We start from the raw sequence: 20937 nt of genomic DNA, 5'->3' as shown, positions 1-20937 counted from the left end.
TGCATCCAGGGCCAGACCTGCTGGAACAGGCTCCCCTGTTAGAAGGGGAGAGGCTCAGCCCAGCCCCTGGCTAACAGAGCCGTGCCAGCGCAACCTTTAATGCTGAGAGCAGACTTAAAAGCACAGGTCTAGACAAGACTTATTCTTTTTTTTGGAGTAAGGAGAGCTGAGGCAAATCATTTCTGGCAATGAGAGCTGCCGTCAGGAGGTGCGTGTCCCACCGCCAAGCTTGCAAGACGGCTGTAGGCGGCGGCGGGCTGCAGTGCTGTGATTGCCAGCAAAGAAAAACAGGGGAAAAAACCAACAAAAAAAGCCAAAACATACGTTTGGCTTCATCTCTTTCCAGCTCGCACGCTGAAAGCCCCGCACTTTTCAAACCGCTTTCCGGCGTGGGGTGTGAGGGAACAGTCCCCACAACCCTCAGTGGGTGCCTGCATCACGCTGCCTTAAAGCAGAGCCTCTCAGAAATACCATTTTTGGGGGAATTTGGGAGGAAATCAAGGCTGGGAAAGGAGCACAGAAGCCCCTCGCCCGTGGGCATACTGCCCCTGGAGCGGGGGGGCGGGGCTTGACGCCAGTGGGCGTGGCTTTGTCTGGAGGGGGCGTGGTCTTTGCGGTAGCCCCGCCTCCGCCGGTCAGGTCGGGGCGCGGCGCGGCGGCGGTCGCAGAGCAGCGATGAGCGCGGGCTGAGCCGGGGCGGCCGGGGCCATGGTGGCTCACGACGAGCTCGGGGGGCTCCTGCCCATCAAAAGGACTATCCGGGTGATCGACGCGCAGAACCAGTCCTTCAGGGAGCAGGAGGTGAGGAAGAGCGGGATTCGAAAGGGGGGAAAAATGGGGTTTTTTGAGGGGAAAAGTGGTGGGTTTGGGAGCGTCCCTCCCCGCCTCAACCTTCCCGCCTTCCACGCCTGAGGGGGAGCAATGAGGTGGGTGCGCTGCTCACTAAGAGCCGGTCCCGGAATGGGGTGCAGGCAGCGATTAAAGAAAGAAATAAAGTATTAAAAATTTTAAAAAGAAAATAAATAAAGAAAAAAAAAACTTCATATCCCCTGGAGGAGTGTGACCAGGGAGCCCAACCGAGCCAGCGGGATTTACCTTTAAAAAATCCCAGTTCCTCTGTTCACTCTTTCCACTGACAGGATTTTTCCTAATTAGGGCGTTTGCTGTATAAACCCCCTCCCAAAAAAAAGAGAAAAAACATCGTGGGGTTTTGTGGGTTTGTTGTTTGGTGGGTTTGTGTTTGTTTGTTGGTGGGTTTTTTTTTGCAGTATTGTTATTTTTATCATGTGTTGTTATGTAGATGAGCATAATTGCATCGCTGGTAGTTGCTCGCATTCCTCCTGCTGCAAAAGTTTAGCAGCCAGGTAGGGACCGGCTACTCTGGGCAGGGTTTTATTGCCGAGATTAATCGTAAGATGAGGTGGAAAAGAGAAAAAAAATGTGTCTCCAGACAGCTCTGGGGCTTGAGGGCTCCAGGCTTAGTCGCCAGCCTCTTAAAATCCTGGTTTAAAACCAGCCAAACTTGGGCAATCTCATTGTGCAAAAAAGGAAAACCAGATGGTGGGAGAGAAATAACATAAACCAGATCTCTTAAAGGAGAGTAAGTCGCCTCTAATTCTTAAAACATGTGTTTTCTGGAGGGTATAACCGGCACGTTGGGGTATCTGAAGTTAAACGTTGGGTCTGTGTTTGATTAATGAGTCCTAAGCCAACGCTCTATCGGTGCCAGGTACTGAGCTGCTATCGAGAGCCACTGAAGTTATCAGCGGAGTGCGAGGCAGATTTCCCCTTTAGTCATGAGCAGCCTGTTGAATTTGAGAAAAGCAAGGGCTCTAATCTCGGTACCGACGTGTCAAGCCGGAGCCTGGTTGTTCGGTTTAAGTGCAGACAGCAGTTTTCAGAACAGAGCCAAGAAACCCAGCGACCTCCTTCCAGCTGAATCTTCAAATAAGATAACCAGGTGGCAATGATTTCTGGCAGGAATTACTCGAGCTGGTGACTTAAAATTCCTTTCTGGCTTAATAGGAAAAGTTTTGCTGGGCGTGATTTGTGGATTTGTCACAGTATTTGTCTGCATAGCTGTGGCACTGGCACGCAGGACGTCGCACTCTAGTAAATGATCCTTGTAAAACCCACTAATTATTACCTAGCACATAGGGGAAAGGTTGCAGGCGTGCGTGCTGCTAGAGGAAAATGTTTGTTGCTGAAAAGTAAAGCCTGGTTTTCTTTGGAGCAGCAAGGTGCAGCTTTTTTCACACTGTGAAGAGTTAATCTGTATTTAGAAGCACTTGAAGAAATTCTACTAGCGTGAGGTCTTGCCTGCCAGCCAAGGCACAAATTTAAGTTTTGTGTGTATGCTTATGATATATTTATATTCCCTTTTAATAAAGAGTCCCCTGGAAAATAAAATCTGAATGGAAGCAGAAGTGCTGTTGCATTCATTGGGGTTCTTAATTATCTGTCGGCACTGTAGTGCTTAACACTGCCAGCTTGTTACAGAAACTTTGCAGACTTGGTTCTAATCTGGGCTCCTGTAAGTAATACAGCGTGGAGACAGGCTAATCATTGTTCGCAAGGACAGAACTAAAATAAAATTACTGAGCCAAAGTTATCCGTAGCATGAACCGTGCCGAGTCTCAGCTTACACCATGGCTGAGTCTGACTGTAAGCAGAGTACGTAACCCCGAGCTGAAATGCAGATCTCAGAGAAGGTGAGATTTCCAAGGAAAGGGATTTTTCTTTCCCCCTCCCTGCCTTGGATCAAACGATTTAGTTGAAAAGAGAAGAAGAAAAAAACAGATGCTTTTCTTGGCAGTCGAGCCGTTCGTGTCTGAGAGCACTCGCGGGATTTGTTTCTCTTTAAGAGAGGGGAAATAGCCTTTTGCGAAGCTGAATTTATAGCGTACAGAAGTTTTTCTCTTGGCCGAACACCCTGGGGGGAGCACATCGCATGTACAGAAAACCCTCTGGCCGTGCCGATTGTGCAAAATTCCTCCCTCCACAGAGCACATGAGGGTTCCCCAGGAGTTGTGTCCCTCTTGTTCAATGCTGTGCTGCTTTTCACTTTAAACCCTCCTTTGCACGTCTCCGTACGTATCGACCACTCCGAAAAGCGGTGATTTATAATCCCAGGGAGCCCTTTTGTGTCTCCTGTCGCAAAGGGAGAGGAGGAATAAATTCCATCTGCCGGACCTTGTGTGTTCACATGTGTCGGCCCGGCCCAGCGCAGATGTGCCAGGGAGGCATCCGCACGCGTCCTGCAGCATCATATCTCAAATCTGGAAAGGCCACACGCTTGACCCTTTCACAGCGAGTTGCAAAGTCTGTCCGAGCGTCCTAAAGTACTGAGGTTCTTCGCTATTAATTTTCAGTGTCGTGGTTTTGTTTTCCGTGCTATTTATATCACCGGCCTTGACAGAGCTGTGTGTGGCTTACGTCTGTATCTTTTCTGCTTACATTCCTGCAGTTTCTTAAGCTTTTCTTGGCTCTCATCCCTTTATTCTAGCACACTGATAGGTGATTTTATAGAAGTAAATTACTTGTCTTTTTCATCTGTCTGTAATTAATTAAAGTTTGCTTGTCTTTTGAGCCTGGCTTAACTCTCCAACCTTCTGCATAATCCTTTCCTGACTGTCTTGAGTGCTCATGGTCGACAAAAAAGCAGCTGCAGTTGCCTGTGCTTTACCTAAACCCAGCTGAGGGTCGCGTTCTTGAGGTTGAGGACACTCTCACAGCTTTTCCCTATTTTTATAATACCCTTATAGTTCTGAGATCACCCAAACATTTCAAGCACAGTGCTTCGTGCTGCGCCAAGAGGTCTTTCTGTTCTGCATCACCCATAAACTGTTTCTTTTCATGTTCCCCCCGCCCTGCTACCCACAACTTTGAAGGCTTAATTCAGCATGAGCTCAACCCCTCTTGCTTAACACGGCGTGTAGGCAGCCAGACGGGCTGCTCCTCGGGTCGTGTTGCTGAAATCAGATCTTGCATACGGAGCTTTTATGCTTCCCCGGTCTCATGACTGGAACCCAGCTCTGTGTGTTGCTATTTTCCTTTTCGGCGTTTGGCACTTCGGTTGCCACACAGAAGGGTTTGGGCGCCTTATCTTGCAATCTCAAACTGGAAATAGAGACAGGGGAGAGCTTGTGCTAAGTGATCCTGGCTTTGCCTTTTAGCCTTTTGAAATGTAACAGGAAGGATTCAAACGTAATTAACCAAAAGCTTTGGTAACATTTTTACTGAGATGAACTCAGAAAAGGGGCTGTTTCCATCAGCTCCTCTGAACTTCATGCTAAGTGACTTGTTTATGATGATGATGAGTCACATCCAACCGTCTGCCAGATGTTTAAGAGCACCAGAGCGCATCATCTGGCCTTTTTCCTACCCTTAAGCTCTTAGTCCATCTCATTCTGGCATCCCACTGTGCACACCTTTCTTGTACAGTCCTCACGGCACAATATTCTTGGTGTAAAACACACAGGGTCGCCAGCATGATTTTAAAAACTCAGCTTAGCGGGAGGTTTCCATGGGGCGTTTCCTCTTTCTTGGCAGCGTTTCGGTCAGGACAGAATTGAAAATGCTCCGAGCTCTCGGCAGGGATTAGCGGTGTAGAAAAGCAGAAGCTCTATCTTTCAAATCTAAACAACACATAAGAAAAATTATGACGACTTGCGGGGTGGGAGGGAGCTTTGTAAACGGAAGGTTTTCAACTTTATCCGCTTCGTGTGTGCATGTCCCTCGCAGGAATGTTCAGCATGCGGTCATTTGCTATTTGTTAGAATAGCTGCTGAGGTTGGCCTGGGCTCCCACTGCTACTTTTCTCTCCAGAATAAAATTAAAATGGAAAAACACATTCTTTCTACAAAGGGAAATCATTATAAACTGGAGAAGCAGATCACAGCTCCATCTTTAGATGACAATCACTCACTTTGCAGAGGAGAATGCTTCAGTCTATTTATGTTCAAACCATAACGGTCCCTGTTTTGAATTCTGACTGACGCGTGTGTTATCTTGCCTCTTTCACACTGGGCAAAGCCACCGCAGCTTAATTGCCGCCTTAGAGTTCAGACAAACATTTTCAGCCTCTGCTTTATTTTTAAGATGAATGGCTGCTTCAAAACACTCTCTTTGCTGTGCTTCCCGCTCCTTAAGTGGGTTCATGCTTTTTAAACCTGCCTGAGCAGCTTGAGAAATGAAGTGAGACTCACAGCCAGTACAGTTTGTTCTCTGCTTTATTTACAGGAGCCGAGCAATAAGCGGGTTCGACCTTTAGCACGGGTCACGTCTCTGGCGAACTTGATCTCTCCTGTAAGAAATGGTGCAGTTCGGCGCTTTGGGCAGACAATACAGGTAAAAAAAGCAGAGGCTTCTAGTCCTGAAAGTCTGGAGACGCGGAGGAAGTGGCGGCTGTATGGGGTTAAAACAGGCACTGAGATTTCAAGGCATCTCTTGGAAATCTCCTCTATGATTCACACATACACAGAAAATTTGTTTGGGACTTGTGGATGAAGAAGAGTTCAGGGGCAGGTTCCTAGATAACAAGGTTATTAAAGGTTTAAGCAGTAAAAAAAAGAACCCCAATAAACTGATTCAGATAGGGTGAATTAGTTGATAAACTGTTGCAGTACTTGAGATACGTGTATTGGAGCATGTGCTTAAATATGAACTGACCCTGCTGTTCAGTGATCCAGATAATGTTCCAGAAGTGATGTCTAAGGAACACTATACCCCACACACGCAGATAAAATCGCTTCTGCATCTTGGTTTTGATAACATTACAAATCATAAGAGCAAAGTTCAAGTGACTCCTGATTAACCCCGTTATAAGCAGAATTATGGGCCTAGTTTATTTACTTCCTCATACTTTGGAAATAAACCCAAGCTTTAGCTGCCCATCCTCCTCCCAAGCGCTGGACCAATGCAGGGGAAGGTACATGGAAAACTTTGCCAATCTCTGGGCTCTCTCAGCAGCTCGATTAAAATGTTCCTTTATCTGAGGAAAAGTGTCTGGGTGTGTTTTTCCTGCCCTGTACAACACAGGAGGATGAAGGATTGGGAGGGGTATGGATAATACTGTAATACTTCATCACTTCTGAAGTGTTGGCTCTACATATTTTTTTTAATTTTTATTTATTTTTTTAATCCCCGCAGTCATTTGCCCTTCGCAGCGACAAATCTCCCAGCTGTGCCCAGAAGTCATGTAGCAGATCTGCTGCTCCTACTCCTCCTAAAAGGAGAAACAGCGTGCTTTGGTCTGAAACGTTAGATGTCAACATGAAAGAATCCCTGAGCACCAAAGAAATTAAACGCCAGGAGGTGGGTTAAACAGCAGGACTGGGAAAAGCAGCCCAGGCCTTGGCTTGGGCTGTTTCCTTGGCGGGGGAAAGGAGTAACAAGCATCTGTGGGCGACTGTATCTTCCCATGCACCTTCGTTTTTAAAACTCTAGATTTATTTCTGCACGAGGCATGGGAAAAGGTAGAGCTTTCTCTCTTGAGTCACCAGGGAGTTCGTCTCCCCTGTTTTGACCCTTCAGAGATGCCAAACTCTTTCCACGGGGGGTGCTCGGCATTTCTGAAATCCGAAACCCAGCCACGCTGGTTGCTTTGCAGCAAGACCCAAAGTCAGGTTCCTCGTAAAGCCAACTGTCTTTCTCTTAAAGCTCTTGACAACTGGTTGCAAGCCAAATGGCAAGGCCTTGGCTTGCCTTTTTCCTGTCCTTCTTAGACAAATGTAACGACAACACAGAAGCTGCCTAAAGGACGCCTGGGATTTGACCTCTGCGGTTTTCTGGGTTTTGTGTTGTTCATCCTTGCCCCGTGTAAAAGCAGTGATTTAAAAGGCACTAATATTTAATTTGGCTCGTGCGTGGGCATCAGAGCTTTCACACAGTTGTAAGTAACGCTGCTTGCTCGGAGCTGAGAAAGCCAGCGATTTACTCGGGGTTGTCATGCCCAGGTGACATACTGTCGAACTGGCAAACCCCCCTATTCAGGATATATATTATTTGAGCTGAAAGGCTCTTTCAGAGAAAAACTAGGATTAAAAATGACTCCTGATGCTTTATCTCCTTCCTCACAGGCAATATATGAAATGTCCAGGGGAGAGCAGGACCTCATCGAAGACCTCAAGCTTGCCAGAAAGGTGAGTGTTTTGGTTTGTTCCTGCAGTTATAAAATCATATTCCAGATAATAATGAAGTTTCTTTGCACCTGCAAACATTTTGCATCGGCTTAGTCAGGCCTAGAATCCACAGTTTAAAAGCTAGCCTGGAAAGCTGAGGTGAGCAAGCCAACAGTATTGGTTTGATTGCAATAAACCCGGCCAAAAAAGGGTTGTGCTTTATACATTCCTACAGAGGTGGCTGGGGAATCCCTCTCCCCGATGAAAACAGTTCGGACAGGAAAATCCTTTTCATTTGATATCTTCATACAGAGATGAATCTTGTGATGATCAAAGCCAGTGTTATTGTTTCCATTGGCTTCACTTCACATCTGCCCTGCAAATGACACATCCCCTCATATTTAAATGGTCAGTTTTGGGCCTTGGGAGACTTGAATATATTTTAATACTGATGTTCTTTGACAGGCCTATCACGATCCCATGCTGAAACTCTCCATCATGTCCGAGGAGGAACTCACCCACATATTTGGAGACTTGGATTCTTATATTCCTCTGCATGAAGGTGAGAGCAACTGGATCATTTTCACGTGACGTGCTAAGAGTTAAACTCTGTGCTTTCTCACATGAGACCAACCTACTGGGGCATTGCTGCAATTTCTATTTTTGTGCTTCAATTTCAGACTTGTTGGCAAGTTTAGGAGAAGCGACCAAACCAGATGGAACAGTGGAGCAGATTGGGCCCATTCTTGTGAAGTGGGTGAGTGCATAACTCGGAGACAGCGGGCTAAAAACGCGCTTACAGAACGTTTAAAGCTAGAAGCCGAAAAGCTGTGGGCTTTTGTGGCCTTGAGCGAAAGATTGCAACGGAAATCCTGGCTACACTGAAAACAATGGGAGTCTGTCAGCCGTAATGGGCCACGATTTCACCCTGGAGACTTACATTGGCGTGACTGCAATTACTTGCTGATTTATGGTTGAAATGTCTATATCTTCTGGACCGTTTGTCACTGATGTGATTTCAACAGCGTTATCGCTGTCGATCGCAAACATCTGAACTTCAAAGGCATCGCACGCAGGATGCCCTTGTTCTCCTCACAAAACACTGGCTACATATACAAGATAGTCTGTTAGCTTGTTTTATTGGGTGAAGTATCACAGTAAGGGAAGTAGAACTCCCCCGAGTTTGACACATTGATGCGATTTGCTTTTTCAACGTGGAATTTAACTCCTGGCTATTGTTCTCCTGCAGTTACCGCGACTCCACGCCTACAAAGGTTACTGCAGCAATCAGCTGGCGGCCAAAGCGCTTCTGGATCAGAAGAAACAGGACAGGAGGGTGCAGGACTTCCTGCAGCGCTGCCTCGAGTCTCCTTTCAGCCGCAAGCTGGACCTTTGGAGCTTCTTGGACATTCCTCGAAGCCGCCTGGTCAAATACCCACTGCTCCTAAAAGAGATCCTGAGGCACACCCCCAAAGACCACCCCGATATCCAGATTCTGGAAGAAGCCGTAAGTGATAGTGATTTTTTTGTGGTCGTCATTCTGGGGCTTCTTATACCCTCAGCAATTTTGTGGGGTGGTTTTCTTGATGGATACGAATCTGTGAGTGTAACCCCTCATGAAAGCAAACAAAAGATCAATCCACATCACCTGGAGTTCTTAAAGGGAAGATATACAAGTAGAGGTCACTATTTAATCATTTCTAAATGTTTTTGCTTTATAGATATCTATAATCCAAGGAGTCCTCTCCGACATCAACCTGAAGAAGGGCGAGTCGGAGTGTCAGTATTACATTGACAAGCTGGAATACCTGGATGAGAAGCAGAAGGACCCGAGGATTGAAGGCAGCAAAGTTTTACTGTGCCACGGCGAGCTGAAGAATAAAAATGGACATGTAAGTCCCTCATGTTCATGGCAATTCATTCTCAAGGTGGAAAACCTTCCCTAAGAGCTAGTTAAAACTGTTTGTATCAGGACCAGGAGCCCTTCCATGCATTGGGTGAGTTTGGAGAATTAACTACATTGTAAGAAGCAGCAGAGCTTTTAGCTCTGATAGCAGTTTGCATTTCAGGGTGTAAGGGAAAGCTTCCTGCTGACAGCTTTACAATCGGCCTTCAGAAGCTGGAAAATAATTAGTGTAGAATTCCCATAGAAAGTGTTCTCTGTGCTCTCCGTCCAACGGGATTTCCTGCCGGCTCTTTGCTTTCAGGTGCTCTGACTTTCCCTGTTCTGAGTGCCGGCTCTTTCACAGCGTTCCTGCAAAAACCTCTTTGGCTTTGCTGTGAACTGCCAGAAGTTTTATCTCCTGCCGCAGCAGCGCTGAAAGACGCTGCTGTACTCCAGGGTTTGCTGCCTTTTGTTCTGCTTCGCAGGACTAACCTTGTCTTAAACATCAGATCCTTTTCTGTTTATTTTTTTTTGGTTGGTTGGAGGTTTTTTGTTTAATTTGGCCATTAGGCTCCTATACACATGAAGCGTTTTGTATTGACAGAAAAGATACAGCTCCTAATCGTCTTATTCTTGCCATCTGCAAAAGATAAATCACTTTTTAAAGGTCATAAGATAATAAACCTGTTGATGTAATTCTGCTCTGTGCCAGGGCCTTACGTTGCTCTAAAAGGAAACTCAGAACGTGGGTGAAACTTCAGATAATACGGCCTTGAATCCCAGAGGATGTGTAATCACTTTGAATACGTAGTAAAACCCTTTGCTTACATTCAGATGTGTTTTCCCTTTCAGAAACTCTACGTTTTCCTCTTCCAAGACATCCTGGTTTTGACCCGGCCGGTCACTCGCAACGAGCGTCAGGCCTACCAAGTGTACAGGCAACCCATCCCTGTCCAGGAGCTGCTGCTGGAAGACCTGCAGGACGGTGACGTGAAGATGGGAGGATCCTTCCGAGGAGCTTTTGGCAATTCCGATAAAGGTACAGACCAAACCAGATCACCCATGCGGGGATCCGATGGCGAGGAGAGATTACACCCCGTATAGATCCCCGGGAACTGAGGTTCTTTTAGGATATGCTGACGCATGGTATATGTTGACTATCACTGCTAAGCTTTGCGCTATTACATTGGGCGGCCATGAACTTATATGTGATGCTTTGATTAGAAAGTATCAATTTCAACATATTTCTTTTTAGTTTGTTTTATTTGGTGGGATTTTGAACACGCCAGAGGCTGTGCTGCCGTCCAGAGACCTGGACAGGCTGGAGAGCTGGGCGGGGAAAAGTTTAATGAAGTAGAACAAGAGTCTTGAATCTGGGCAGAAACAACCCCAGGTTCCAGTATAAGTTGGGGAATAACCTATTAGAGAGCAGCACAGGGGAAAGGGACCTGGGGGTCCTGGGGACAGCAGGGTGACCATGAGCCAGCACTGGGCCCTTGTGGCCAGGAAGCCAATGGTACCTGGGGTGGGTTAGAAGGGGGTGGTCAGTAGGTCAGAGAGGTTCTCCTGCCCCTCTGCTCTGCCCTGGGGAGACCACACCTGGAATCTTGTGTCCAGTTGTGGCCCCTCAGTTCCAGCAGGACAGGGAACTGCTGCAGAGAGTCCAGCGCAGCCACCAAGATGCTGAAGGGAGTGGAGCATCTCCCGTGTGAGGAAAGGCTGAGGGAGCTGGGGCTCTGGAGCTGGACAAGAGGAGACTGAGGGGTGACCTCCTTAATGTTTACAAATATATGAAGGGTGAGTGTCAGGAGGATGGAGCCAGGCTCTTCTTGGTGACAACCAGTGACAGGACAAGGGGTAATGGGTTCAAACTGGAACACAGGAGGTTCCATTTAAATGTGAGAAGAACCTTCTTCCCGGTGAGGGTGGCAGAGCCTGGCCCAGGCTGCCCAGGGAGGTTGTGGAGTCTCCTTCTCTGCAGACATTCCAACCCGCCTGGACACCTTCCTGTGTAACCTCATCTGGGTGTTCCTGCTCCATGGGGGGATTGCACTGGATGAGCTTTCCAGGTCCATTCCAACCCCTGACATTCTGGGATTCTGTGATTCTTTTCCCGAAGGGCAGCCCAGGTCTCTTGTCTAACAGAACCTCAAAACACCGAGCTAGGAACTGATCTCCTTTCTTCCTACGTTTCTCTTCAGCTAAAAACATCTTCCGAGTTCGTTTCCAAGACCCCTCCCCAGGCCAGTCCCACACTCTCCAGGCTAACGACGTCTTCCACAAGCAGCAGTGGGTTAATTGCATCCGAACCGCCGTCGCTCCCTTCCAGCGAACTGCGGCCGCCGCCGAGCTCAAGGAGCTGCCGGAGCTGAGCGAAGAGTCAGAGGAGAACAACCCCTCTGCGTCCAACATCAAAGTGCACAAGAGGCAATCGGCCAGCGTCGCCGAGATGGAGCTGGATGAAAACGCAAGCGAGTGCGGCTCCATCCTGGACTTGGAGGAAGCCAAGGGCGCCAAAACACACAGGACGTCGTTCGGACACAGAAAAACGAGGGAGAAGCAACTGAGCGGGAAGCGGAAAGAAACGCTGGTGTAAAGAGGAGCCCAGAAAGATCCTGGCGGAAGACTGTTTATTTATAAATAACGTGTACATTTTTCTTGTAATGTGAGCATGATTGGATCCACTCTACTGAGCAGAATATTTTTGTTGTTGTTCTTTTTTCGTGTTGTAAGGGCAGCTACCTGGTATACAGTTAAGACTGTCGATCTGGAGTCTGTTTTTACAAACATTGGCCACTTTGAACCTGGTTTTAATGCTGTGAGGGAGCAATTCGGGAGCCCTCGTGCTCCCGATGGCTCGTCGTAGGTTTGAAGAGCGCGCTTTGGTTTCTAAAAGGTTTCCACCCGCCGTGTTTGAGGCTGGAAAACCATAAAGCGCAAGTGCAGCGCCTCCCTTTGCAGAGGGTTCGGTCAACACTGCGAGACTCGAAACCTGAATTCATGTGGTTTTCTCTTGTACAGCGCATGTTTTGCAGTGTGTTGATCATAATCCAGGCAACTTTTCACCTTAAAAAAAAGAAGAAAACAAAAAGAAAACAGACCCCAGGTTCAACAGGTTCTCAATTTACCTACTGGAATCTTTCATCTTCCTGTGTCCTTTGTACATTCCTCATTTTCCCTCTTGTAACCTGCCAGCTATTTAAGTTTTGTTTTTGATTAGTTGTTTTGTTTCTCGAGTTCGTTTTGGGGTTATTTTTTGGTTTTCTTTCTGTTTTTTTTTACTTTTGTATGTTGTCGTTGTTCAGACTTGGCATTTCCTTTCATGTACTCGATCCTCCTCGCTCGGGGGGGCGCGCGTTTGTACCGCTCCTCGCCTCACCTTCCGGAGCCGGTGGCTACGAGACGCTCATCAAACCCAATTAACAACGAGCGCCATAATTGGCTCGTGCGCGCTCTGGACTACTGAAAGAGAACTGCATCGCCAAGGGGGGTTAGGAAGGTTTTAGGCACGTTGTAAAGGGTTCGGGGAGGGAAGAGGAGCAGCGGTTAGAGGGGAGTAGCAGGGAGTGAAGGTAGATTTATTATTCTTGTTTCTGTTGCCTTTTGGAAATGAAACGCCTTTCACAGGGAGAGGCAGGACTGGGGGCGACCAAGGGGTTGTTGCACGTGGTAGAAAGGTAGGGAAGAGGAAGCGTTTGAAGCCGGTGAGGTGTAAGGACAGAAGAGATAGTGGTTGTATATACTCGTAACGGCAACACTGCCATGTCTAGCGGTCCAAAGATTGGTGTGAGAGGCGCCGTAGGAAACAAAGCGGCGAGAGCTGAGAGTAAAACCAGCAGGTTGTTCCTGTCGCTCGAGCGGTGACAATGGGGACGAGGACAGCGAGCCCATGATACCCATCCTCAAGTGTCACCCAAAATCCGCGCTCGAGGAGCCGTAACTCGCACACCAAGAGTTATCGCCTGTTGCATGTTTGGCCAGTAGAGTTTGAAATGCGGGTGTACATAGACACAGGTGTGTGGTTCTCTGTAAATGTGTTGTACAGTCTCGAGTGCCAAGTACAATTAAACTCCTGACAGCCTCTCGCCGGTCTCGTCTGAGTCGCTGGTGCTGCTGGGTGGGTCCCTGCGCTTCTCTGGCCATAGGAGGAAGCCACAGCTTTATTCAAACCCCCTTTTTTCCCTGTCGCGGTTCCTCTTTGTGCTGCTGCGGCCTCGGTGGAGAACAGGGCAGAGCTGCGTGACTCACCCCAGCGCTTGCATCGCTCTCCTCCCTTTCTGGGGAAAAAGGGAGCGGTGTCAACACTCCTTGTCCTCCCGGGGCACCAAAACCTCCTTCCTACACGGAAAACAAACACTCAAAGTGTCCCCATTTAGCAAATACTTAGAAATCCCTCCTAGATTAAGCAGTTTGGAGGGGAAGGGGGCAAAGTCCCCTGTGTTGGGGCAGCTTCTAACGGGGTGGTGGGAGCATAACAAAACCATCAGGTCTCTGCAGCCCCCTCGAAAAGCTGCAGCTTGACTGTGGTGGAGGTGTCTGGGCACATCTGCAACTCCAGGGGCTGGTGTCACTCACCTGGATTCCCCCGTTGTTGTCCCCCCTGTTGTTGTCCCCCCGTTGTGTTCCAGGGCCCTGCTCAGGAGGACACAGCTCAATTTGCAGGACCAGGGCTTACAGTGAAGCTGAGTTTTGAGTGGAGAAGACCGAGCTCTTCCTGAGCAGGGAGAAGCTGGGAAAAAGGCTCCTTTTGCCATTTAAAGAAATAAAGAAGATATAATGAGCTGCAGGAGCAGGCGGCTCGTCCCGATGGACAGGAAATCCCGCTCGTCCTCCCGCGCGTCAGGCTGGGGCTGAACCTTCATCTCGTCAGCTCACAAACAGCAAGTCAGCCAAAAAGCTTAATTTCTCTTTAAAAATCCATCCTCCCTCGCCTCCCGCTGGTTCCAATCCCCTCTCCGTCCCTCCCGGAGGAATGTGCAGACCGCAGCCTCGGCTCCGGCTTCGCTAGACTAAACAAGCCAGGCTTTTCCTGGATTCCTCCAGCGCTGAGCTCGCTCGGGTCCTGGTCTGCCTTGCCAAAGCCCTGAGCCAAGACCCCCCACCCTGCGTCTGGGGGGACACAGGGAGGTGACGCACCCAGGGCACAGCGGGGACCTCGGGCCAGACATGAGGAAGGAAACGGGGTGGTGAGAGCCTGGCCCAGGTTGGGCAGAGAGGTGGTGGATGAACCATCCCTGGAGACATCCCAGGCCAGGCTGGACGGGGCTCTGAGCACCCTGAGCTGGTGCAGATGTCCCTGCTCATGGCAGCGGGGGCACTGGGGGACCTTTGAATGTCCCTTCAACCCAAACTATGATTGTCTGACCTAAGCCAGCACCGTGTCCCTGACCCCTCAGCCACCTTGGCCATAGCGATGTCCCTGTCACAGCGGGGGAAAGGGAAGGTGTCCCTGCCCCGTGATTACCTTTGGTAATCAGCTCCTTGGCCCCATATTTACCTTCAGGATCCACCCAGCTCAGGTGCTGTGTGTGGAGTGGAGCCAACACCACCCAGGTGAGACCTTCCTGGAGCTGGGATCTAAGGGGAGTGTGTCCCTGTCCCGAAAGTCAGGGAGGTCAGGGTGGAAACGGGTGCTGTCCCTGTCCCTATGACAGGGAGGTCATAGGTGGAAATGGGTGCTGGTGATGGGGAGAAGATGGGTGTTGGTGATGGGGAGGTCATGGGTGCTGGTCATGGGGAGATCATGGGTGCCAGGGGTAGTGATGGGGAGGTGATAGGTGCTCATGATGAGGAGATCATGGGTGCTAGTGATGGGGAGGTCATGGGAAGGTGACAGGTGATGGTGATGAGAAGGTGATAGGTGCTCATGATGGGGGGGATCATGGGTGCTGGTGATGGGGAGGTCATGGGAAGGTGACAGGTGATGGTGATGGGAAGGTCATGGGTGCTGGTCATGGGGAGGTGACAGCCTCCCTCCTCCACCACGGTGACGTCTGGGAGGCCCAAAAGTGGGACCCTTTGGGCTAGAAAAGCCTGACTTTAGAAAGGTGCCCTGCAGACCCTGCAGCTCACCCTCAGCTTTGGAAACCCCTGTTAAAACAACGCTTAAAATAAAACAAGCCACCAATACCAAATTTTACACTCAGTAGCCGTCATCCCCAGGAGACCCCCACAGCCGTTGCGGGATCACGCCAGAGCTCAGCCTCTCCAAAATCCTGTTTTCCACGTTAAACCTTGACGCAATTTAAGCCGGGCTTTGTGGAGGTTCCTCCCCATCCCTTCAGACAGTGGTGGGACCGCCTGGGCTGGCGTGGGGAGGTTTCCCCACCAGAGCGGTTTCCCTCTCCGCCTCCAACTCTCTCCTTTTCCATTAACTCATCAGCCTCCCCCCCGCCGCCTTGTCTGCAAACCCAGACGTGGCCGCACACATCTGCACACATCTGGGCTGGCGTTCCAAGCCGCACGGGCTCGGGATAATCCGTCTGGGTGCTTTAAACCATCTGGTTTGTTGGTTGGTTGTTTTTTAAGCTGTCACCAAGATCAGGTCGCTCAAAGCCAGACGCTGAGGTCGAGCGAGGCGATGCCGCCCGGAAAGCGTCCTGTGATGGTTTAACATCGGCCACTTGCACCCTCTTTGTCACAGCATCGACCCCCCCAGCTCCGGATGGGAACACCCCAGGAAAATCGGCTGCCAAAATCCGCGTCAGCTCCTGCTTCCCACTGTGTTCCCGTCCTACCCCACGGCCCGGCTCAAATTCCACAATAGGACTGGGCAATAAACCACGGGATTTTATGGGCCAGCGGTCGGTTTTATTAGGTTGATTATTCTGCTGTGCTAATGAGGGTGTGGTTAAGCACAGGCAAAATTAAGGGGTGGCTTGAGCTTCTTCCTAGAGGGTGCTGCGAAGGTGGGAGGCAATGGGTGCTGGGGATGGGGAGGGATGGGTGATGGGGACAGGGAGGTCACAGGTGGAAATGGGTGCTGGTGATGGGGAGAAGATGGGTGATGGTGATGGGGAGGTCATGGGTGCTGGTCATGGGGAGATCATGGGTGCCAGGGGTGGTGATGGGGAGGTGATAGGTGCTCATGATGAGGAGATCATGGGTGCTGGTGATGGGGAGGTCATGGGAAGGTGACAGGTGATGGTGATGAGGAGGTGATAGATGCTCATGATGGGGGTGATCATAGGTGCTGATGATGGAGAGGCCATGGGAAGGTGACAGGTGATGGTGATGGGAAGGTCATGGGTGCTGGTCATGGGAAGGTGACAGGTGATGGTCATGGGGAGGTGACAGGTGATGGTGATGGTGATGAGGAGGTGATACATGCTCATAATGGGGGGGATCACGGGTGCTTGTGATGGAGAAGTGATGGGAGGTGATGGAGAGGTGATGGTGATGGATGCTCATGATGGGGGGATCACAGGTGCTTGTGATGGAGAAGTCATGGGTGCTGGTGATGGGAGGTGATGGTGATGGGTGCTGGTCATGGGGAGGTGATAGGTGCTCATGATGGGGGGATCACGAGTGCTTGTGATGGAGAAGTCACGGGTGCTGGTGATGGGGAGGTGATGGTGATGGGTGTTCACGATGAGGGGGAATCATGGTTTCTGGTGATGGGGAGGTCATGGGAAGGTGACAGGTGATGGTGATGAGGAGGTGATAGGTGCTCATGATGGGGGGGATCATGGGTGCTTGTGACGGAGAAGTCATGGGTGCCGGTGATGGGAGGTGATGGAGAGGTGATGGTGATGGGTGCTCATGATGGGGGGAATCATGGTTTCTGGTGATGGGGAGGTCATGGGTGCTGAAAATGGGTGATGGGGAGGTGGTAGGTGCTTGTGATAGGTGGTGATCATGGGTACTGGTGTTGGGGGGTGGTGGGTGCTGGCAATGGGGATGCAACAGGCAAACAAAACCCCCAGCAGCTTCCAGCTTCACTCAGCACCACGGGACACCCAGGACGGCGCGATCCCTTCATCCCGAGTGACCCAGGGTCCCCACACCCAGCCCGCCCCCATTTCAGAGCTCAAACAACTCCCCCCACAACTCGAACAAACACCTTCATCCTCCAGGGCTTTGGAAATACCCGGTTTTCTGTTGGGGTTCAGCAGCTCCCCCTCCTCTCGGCTCCTCGCTCAGCTGCCCGCGGCTTTTTCACGGCAATTTGGATCTGATCTTATTAACTCCAGAGCAGAACAACAAGCGCGGGCAATTAGACAGACAATTAGGGAGCAGCTCGTTGCACAAGAGGAGCTGCCAGGACCTCCCCTCGCCAGACAGGTTTCCAGCACGGATGGGCCAACTCCTCCCTCCAAATGCCACATTTAATGTCCCCTGAGCCTTTTTCAGGTGAGGTTTCCCTCATAATGATCCCCTCCCAGACTTTGTCCCACCTGGAGACCTCGTTTCCCACGTGTTCCTCAGTTGTTCCATGGATTGGTTTTTGGTTTGTGGCTTTTCCCTCCAAATCCCACAGGTTTGATTCCTCGCTGAGTTAAACTGGGGTAAACTGGTGGTGGTTTCTGGTAGCCAAGAAAGTCAAACTATCTTCTGCTGTGGAACCTGGTCCATTAGCTCATTGGCCCGGCTGGTGAAGGTCACTTGGCTGTTATGGAAAGGGGGATGGATGGTTGGAGGGACAGGTAGATGGATGGCAACGTGAACATATAGATGGATGGACAGATGGTGGGAGAGTTGACTGGATGGACGACGGGGCAGATGGATGTGCGGGTGGATGGATGGTTGGTGGGATGGATGGATGGATGGATGGATGGATGGATGGATGGATGACAATGAGGTTAGGTGAATATACGAACATATGGATGGATGGTTGGTTGGTGGGATGAATGGATGGATGGATGGATGGACGGATGGAGAGATGGACGGATGGACGGATGGACGGATGGACGGATGGATGGATGATAATGTGGTTGGGTGGAAGGATGCACACATGAATGGATGGACTGATGGATGAATGACAATGCGGTTAGGTGGATATATGGATGGATGGATGGATGGATGGATGGATGGATGGATGGATGGATGGTTGATAAGGTGGTTAGGTGGGTAGAGGGACATACAGATGAATGGATGGACGGATGGATGGATGGATGGATGATAATGTGGATGAGTGGAAGGATGCACACATGGATGGATGGATGGATGGATGGATGAATGATAATGTGGTTAGGTGAATATATTAACATATGGATGGATGGTTGGTTGGTGGGATGGATGGATGGATGCATGGATAGATGGATGGATGGTTGATAAGGTGGTTAGGTGGATATATGGACATATGGATGGATGGTTGGTTGGTGGGATGGATGGACTGATGGATGGATGATTGGATGGATGGATGGATGGATGGATGGATGGATGGATGGATGGTTGATAAGGTGGTTAGGTGGGTAGAGGGACATACAGATGAATGTTTGGATGGATGGATGGATGGATGGATGGATGGATGGATGGATGATAATGTGAATGAGTGGAAGGATGCACACATGGATGGATGGATGGATGAATGATAATGTGGTTAGGTGGATATATGGACATATGGATGGATGGTTGGTTGGTGGGATGGATGGATGGATGGATGAATGGATGGATGGATGGTTGATAAGGTGGTTAGGTGGGTAGAGGGACATACAGATGAATGTTTGGATGGATGGATGGATGGATGGATGGATGGATGGATGGATGGATGATAATGTGAATGAGTGGAAGGATGCACACATGGATGGATGGATGGATGAATGATAATGTGGTTAGGTGGATATATGGACATATGGATGGATGGTTGGTTGGTGGGATGGATGGATGGATGGATGAATGGATGGATGGATGGTTGATAAGGTGGTTAGGTGGGTAGAGGGACATACAGATGAATGGTTGAGTGGACGCAAGGGTGGATGGTAATGTGATTAGGTGCACAGATGGACACATGGATGGATGGGTGGGTGGCTGGATGGATAAACAGGATAAATAGTAGGATGACAGGAAACAGCCTCAAGTTGCGCCAGGGGAGGTTGAGGTTGGATCTTGGGAGCAATTTCTTCCCCAAAGGGCTGTGGGGCATTGGAACAGGCTGCCCAGGGCAGTGCTGGAGTCACCAGCCCTGGAGGGTTGGACAGACGGACATGAGGTTCTCAGGGACATGGTTTAATGCCAGAGCTGGGTTATGGTTAGACTCAATAATCTTCAGGGTTTCTTCCCACCAAAACGATTCTGCGATTCTCTGAATGGGTGAACAGATAAACGGATGGATGGACAGATGGCAGCGTGGATGGACAGATGGACAGGGAAGCAGCCCTCATCACCATTTCCCCCTGAACCCCGCTGTATCCCTGTTGTAAGAGATGAGTAAAAATTAAAGCAGGTCATGACAACACTCACCCAGCCCCAGGGTTAACCCCTGACTAACCAGGGCAGAACCCATGACACCTGGTGCATGACAACGTCAGCTGCCCCAGGGGCGACGGGGCCGTTCTCGGGGAGCCCGGCTGAGGTGTCACGGCTGATTCAGGTCCCCGTCAGCACGGAGACCATCAGCTCCGGGCAGCCGGGCTCTGCCTGGACCTGCACGAGCGAACACTCCCACGGCAGGTTTGACACGCTGCCAGCATCGCCGCGGTGGCCCTGGGGTGGGGACACCGAGAGGAGTCTTCTCCCCCACCATGTAGGGCTGGAGGGCTTTGCACAGCTCCAAACCCATCAAAACTACCTTAAAATAGGTAAAAAATAGCACGTATCACCCTTCTCCCACCAGCACCCTGCCTCTCCCCGAAACCAGCGCTTTGCTGCAAGCCCCAACGCAAATCCTTTAATTACAGGGTTCGTTAGGAGCCGGCCCCATGAAATGCCACCAGCATAGCAAGTGGGACCAGGTGGCCCAAGGTTGCTGGTGGTCACGCTTCTCGGACACCCCGAAACCCCCGCCCGCTCTGCCGGGGTCCAGCTGAACCTGCCGACCGGGTGGTTCAGCCTCTCCCGTGTGCCCCAGCTCCTTCCTCCTCCTCCTCCTCCTCCTCATTGGGGAGGAGGCCCCATCGGCGCCTCCCCGGCGTGCCGGGGCAGAGCTGCGTGCGAGCGAGGGAGCATCATGGCCGAGCGGCTGTCGGAGGAGAAAATCGCCGAATTCAAGGAGGCTTTTTCCCTTTTCGACCGCGATGGGGACGGTCGTATCACCACCAAGGAGTTGGGCACCGTGATGCGCTCGCTGGGGCAAAACCCCACGGAAGCGGAGCTGCAGGACATGGCGGTGGAGGTGGACACGGACGGCAGCGGCACCATCGACTTCCCCGAGTTCCTCTCGTTGATGGCGAGGAAGATGAGGGACACGGACAGCGAGGAGGAGATGCGCGAGGCTTTCCGCGTCTTCGATAAGGACGGCAATGGCTACATCAGCGCGGCGGAGCTGCGGCACATCATGACCAACCTGGGCGAGAAGCTGACGGACGAGGAGGTGGACGAGATGATCAAGGAGGCCGACTTCAATGATGACGGCCAGGTCAACTACGAGGAGTTCGTGAGGATGATGACGGAGAAGTGAGGTTCCCCCAACACCCACTTCCAACTCCCAACCTGCAGGTAAATCCCTGGGATGCGTCTTCGTGCCCGACATCCATGAAAAGCCCCAGACCAAAGGGGTCCAACCCACCCATTGCAATGGCCACCCCAAATCTTTCATCTCCCCCATCCCAACCACTTCCCGCCCTGCAACTTGTTGGAAAAAAATCAATGTTCATGGCGTTTTTTACAATTTTTCCTTGATTTCTTCATAGGGAACAGAGGTCACGGTGGCCACCAGCCCCTCTCTGTCTTTTTTTGCCATCCTAGGTTGGAAATATCCTCTTTTATCCCAACCAGAGCATCACCAGCAAGTATCTGCGTTGGATACAGGCAACTCACCTGGTAGGATGGGGC

The 20937-nt window shown here is 50.4% G+C and overlaps 2 protein-coding genes across 2 annotated transcripts; both read left to right on the top strand.

The window, feature by feature from the left end:
- Positions 1–708: 708 nt before the first annotated feature.
- Positions 709–11602, top strand: NET1 (neuroepithelial cell transforming 1; the record flags this gene model as incomplete). Its single annotated transcript, XM_080361947.1, has 10 exons — positions 709–801; positions 5242–5349; positions 6151–6315; positions 7080–7142; positions 7587–7683; positions 7802–7878; positions 8371–8628; positions 8843–9013; positions 9859–10045; positions 11208–11602. 10 exons carry the CDS (start codon positions 709–711, stop codon positions 11600–11602), a joined length of 1614 nt encoding a protein of 537 aa, XP_080218073.1.
- An 8511-nt stretch (positions 11603–20113) lies between these two features.
- Positions 20114–20563, top strand: LOC308051775 (calmodulin, striated muscle; the record flags this gene model as incomplete). Its single annotated transcript, XM_080362405.1, has 1 exon — positions 20114–20563. The coding sequence occupies one exon, from the start codon at positions 20114–20116 to the stop codon at positions 20561–20563; it is 450 nt and encodes a 149-aa protein (XP_080218531.1).
- Between the last annotated feature and the right edge of the window lie 374 nt (positions 20564–20937).

This window comes from Nesoenas mayeri (assembly GCF_963082525.1).
Source record: "Nesoenas mayeri genome assembly, chromosome: 1".
Taxonomy (NCBI): domain Eukaryota; kingdom Metazoa; phylum Chordata; class Aves; order Columbiformes; family Columbidae; genus Nesoenas; species Nesoenas mayeri.
This window is presented reverse-complemented; position numbering and strand designations above follow the sequence as displayed.